The 4,210-nt window shown below is 44.8% G+C and overlaps 1 protein-coding gene across 1 annotated transcript in view; it reads right to left on the reverse strand.

The window, feature by feature from the left end:
- Nucleotides 1-1,182: 1,182 nt before the first annotated feature.
- TXNDC15 (thioredoxin domain containing 15) overlaps nt 1,183-4,210 on the reverse strand; it is a 9,880-nt gene continuing 6,852 nt past the window's right edge. The window contains exons 3-6 of the mRNA XM_009286074.1: nt 4,058-4,207; nt 3,319-3,482; nt 2,985-3,115; nt 1,183-2,246 (exon numbers count right to left, since the gene is read on the reverse strand). Of these exons, the coding sequence (XP_009284349.1) occupies nt 2,050-2,246; nt 2,985-3,115; nt 3,319-3,482; nt 4,058-4,207 (642 nt within the window). The 3' untranslated portion in view covers nt 1,183-2,049. The remainder of the gene's footprint in view (nt 2,247-2,984; nt 3,116-3,318; nt 3,483-4,057; nt 4,208-4,210) is intronic.

Below are 4,210 nucleotides of genomic sequence, written 5' to 3' on the forward strand. Positions count from 1 at the left end.
GGGAGGGAGCTGCTCCCCGCCCCGCAACAGCCTTCTGGTGCACCGCTGCGGTGGGTGAAGGAGCCGCCGGCCGGGAACGACACCTACCCCGGAGGAGAACGGGAGAGCCGCACCGCCTTCTGCGCCAACACGGCCACCGCCGCCTCCGACTGGAGTCCCGGCGCCCCTCAGTCCCTGGGTGGCTGCTGTTTCAGTTTGAGCAGGCAGGTTTCGTTTTCCGTTCCACGGGGCAGCACCGAAACAGTCGCTTTCCAGGGCAGAGGAGGCACGGTCTTTAAAAACATCGCTACTTCAGAGGTACGGGGAGAATTACTGGGCACAATCCAGCCCTGCGCCTCCCAAACTAACCGGATGGTAGAGGCGAGAACGCTCCAATTTATTGCTCAAAATCTTGAATCCTTATTAATAAAATACTTCCTAGCTTTATCTTCAGTAATACCAAAGTTTTATCAGTGAAGTTTCCTTTTAATACACAGAAATACAGGACCTCAGCTTTCCAAAGGGGAAAGGTACGGCCACCAGAAAAATACCTGAAGAATTATCTTGCAGGGATGAGTGAGCTCTTTGTCAAACAATAAATCTTACGTCTGTCTGTGTCTCTTCTTAGCTTAATTTGCACCCTAAAGCTTCCTATCAGGGTACTATGGCAAGCCTCCACCGTGTATAAATGCAATCAAATCATCAAAAAACCACACGAGGTACCAGTCCATACCTTATTCAAAGTTTTCCATACTAACTGTAACTAAACCCCGTATCAATTCTTTTATGCAGCCTCAGCTGCAGACTGTGCAACCAGCAAACACGTTAGTAGAAATTTAAATAAATCTCAAGACTGGTCTTGCTAATTTAGGCAGGTGATCTGTACTTCAGAAGTTGCATGCTTTAATCCCGTAAGGAAGTGACTTTAAAAGGTTACACTAAAAACCTGATTTATTTCAAAAAGAGTAAGGACAACGAATGCAATTTAATTCTATAGGAATGCGGTAAATAAGTTGCGTACACACACACGATGAGGTAAGCTTTGGAAGTCATTCTAAATCTTAAGAAGAACTGCCACTAAGTCAGAACTCGGAGAGCACAGTGAACAAGAAAACCAGCATCTAACCGCAGCACCAAAGGTGGGAAACAGTCACCCCGTCAAGAGCTGTATAACACAAATGCAGTTTAATTCTATAGGAATGCGGTAAATAAGTTGCGTACACACACACGATGAGGTAAGCTTTGGAAGTCATTCTAAATCTTAAGAAGAACTGCCACTAAGTCAGAACTCGGAGAGCACAGTGAACAAGAAAACCAGCATCTAACCGCAGCACCAAAGGTGGGAAACAGTCACCCCGTCAAGAGCTGTATAACACGCTTTTGAATTGTTACTGCTGGTATACAGTGGAATAACTCATTTGAAGTACGCTATTTTTTAAGACATCTTTTTCTTCATAGTTCATTTTACTGACAGTCAAACTAATTTAGCAACATCACCATTCACCAGCATTTTCCTTTAAAATGTTATATTTCGGGAATACACCAGCCAAAAACCGAGTATGATCCGTGTGGGCTAACACATCCCAATTCTGTAGCGTTTACCACATCATCCACACAGAAGCTTTAGTTCCTACGTCTGTAGGATCTGTAAAGGAAGATCCTCAGATTCTACCAGAGCAGAAGCAACTCGGCTCCTGCGCCAAGCAGTGCCACGCATACAGGTCGGTGTGCTGTAAACATCTTACTCGATCTACAAAGCTGAGGGACCTCTTCAGAAGAGCAAAGTAGAACCGCAGCACCAATTTACATTAAAGTCCATAAAAAATAAGCCGATCGGAGCAGCTTAATAAATACTTTTTTAGTTCATGTTTTTTTGTGTTTACTTACCACATTAATTGCCATGAATTTGCTTTTTACAGATTCAGTGGTTGATAAATAAAGCAGATTTTTAGTCAATGTTATAAGCTACAACCAACAAATTCAACAGTTCATTCTTAGGTACTTCCAGTCCATACAAATTCCCGCTTTACCAATAAGCGGGAAATCCTGTCCCTATTTCAGCATCTCAGATTATTCCTGATGTTCGTGCTCCTGTCCCGGGATCAGCCACCGAATGCTCTCCGTTCGAACGGTAGCGTACATGACAAAGCTAGCCAGAAAGAGCAAAGAAAACAGAAGCAGCCAGTCTATGCCTTTTGTCAGAACACTAGGCAGGGGGCCTTCCCAGTCTTCCTCGGTCACAGCCACATCGCTTTTAGCTTCTATACCTGAAAAAGCAAGCACTTGATCAACACCAGTAACAACCATTAAATACAGAGAAGCTGGTTGTATCTGGAGCTTTGCTCCTCTTCTCAGGCTAAGGTGTATGTACTATCAGACTTAAATTTTTGGTGACAGTCCTTGTGTTTTAACGTATGTCTAGCATATAGTTTACTTACGTAAAAATGAAAGGCTATCCATGTGTATGTATATTTTCATCATAGGAGAAGGCTTGTTCTGTCCTTCCACGGCACAGCCTCGTGTAAGTTTGTGGGGTTTTTGTTTGTGGAGGTTTTGAGTATTTCTGCTGTATTAGCGAATACAAAGTTTCTGGCCTCTAACGAAGGCCCTCGTAGGCCTATACATGTTTTTTGTTTTGTTTTGTTTTTCTTTACAGAAGCACAGAAGGACCAGAGAGAGCTGGCTGGCGCTGAACTCACAACGTGGACAGCCAGATCACGGAAACTGGAATCCTTTTGCCTCCTCCAGCACAAGAACCGAAACCATCTTATCCCCCAGCTGCTGTCAGCCTTATACGGCTCTGGCAATGATCCCAAGGTTCATCTGCCTTTACTCCCAAATTAAATATTTGGGCAGAAGGATGTGCTCGATCCTTCTAGCACCCTCTCTAGCTAAACCCCACTGTTTCCCCCTACTCTGTGACAGCAGTTAAGAGAGGAAAGCCCAGTTTGGAGCTAAAAGCCAGCCTGTTCTTCCTACTGACACATCAGGGCTGATTTACATACCTGTTTGATTAAAAATGAAGTCTTTCAGTGTTTCCAGCGTTCTGTCTGTATGATTAAATCTAGCCATAGGTTTAGCACCTTGGAAAAGGAGGATATTGGGTACAGCCACAGTTCCAAATCTAGTTGATAAACTGGTGGACATAAAGCAAACACAAAGCATGAAGGAAAAGAAATCCACTGGAGGAAGAAACAAAGATAGTCACGATACAGGAAGCGTCAGTTTTACTAAATTAAATTGTCACTTTATAAGGGGGGGGGAATCACTCCTGTTTTTATAACACACAACTTGCTAACGGAAATAAATGGATGGTAGAGCCCAGGGAGTGTAAATTACCTGCTGTGCTGAGATGCGTCCAGCGCCAGGAAGCGAAGAGTTGGAAACGCTCGAGGTAAAGAATTAAAGTGAGGTGCCAGACTGGCAGAAAAGCGGCACCATGGTGTATAGAACAAGACTAACGTACAGTCACTGCTGTTTGGGTTTAAGAACTCCATCAGGTCCTTCGAGAAAGCAGAAGAAAAAGAAACACGGACACTTACGTATTTAACAGAGTTAAATTCTACATACGAATGCATGATTCAGCAATCAATTAGATATTTGGCAATATTTATCACGTAGCTGCACATGTGTTTAACCTTTTTAAAACAGATGGAGAAGTGTATTTAACCTTTTTTAAAGGTTGTTTCACAAGTTTTTTACTTAAAGAAAAAAAATACATAACCACTACAAGAAACAAGCTAGAAATAGGCACCAGTACTGGCAGTAAGTGCCATTAGCAATTTCAGAGAGAGACACTAATCCACGCAGCACGAAAGCTGACAGTTTACTGCAGGCACACAGATGAGGGACACAGGCATGTGGACTGAGCTGCATCTCCATTTTTTCCTGCTCAGAATGACAGGAAAAGCCTCCCTGCTCAGAGGTTTCCTCTTTTCGATAGCCCAGAGGACGTTACGCAAGGAAACTCACCAAGTCAAACGCTGGAAGAAACACGCGCGCGGTGCTGAGGGGGCACCTTGCACCATCCTCACGCGTTCAGAGTAACGCCGAGCACTGAACCAGGGGATCCGCTCACCTGAGACACGTTCAGGATCTGCGGCGTGAAGCGCTCGACGCCAGTGACGTTTCTTTCCTCGCAGTTCACTTTGGGAGCCTTGGCGCCGTCGGTGCTATTCGACTCCTCGGCGGGGGGGAGCCGCCGCGGCGTGCGGGAGCCGCAGGGCTGCTG

Source organism: Aptenodytes forsteri, unplaced genomic scaffold (genome assembly GCF_000699145.1).
Source record: "Aptenodytes forsteri isolate BGI_AS27 unplaced genomic scaffold, ASM69914v1 Scaffold54, whole genome shotgun sequence".
NCBI lineage: Eukaryota > Metazoa > Chordata > Aves > Sphenisciformes > Spheniscidae > Aptenodytes > Aptenodytes forsteri.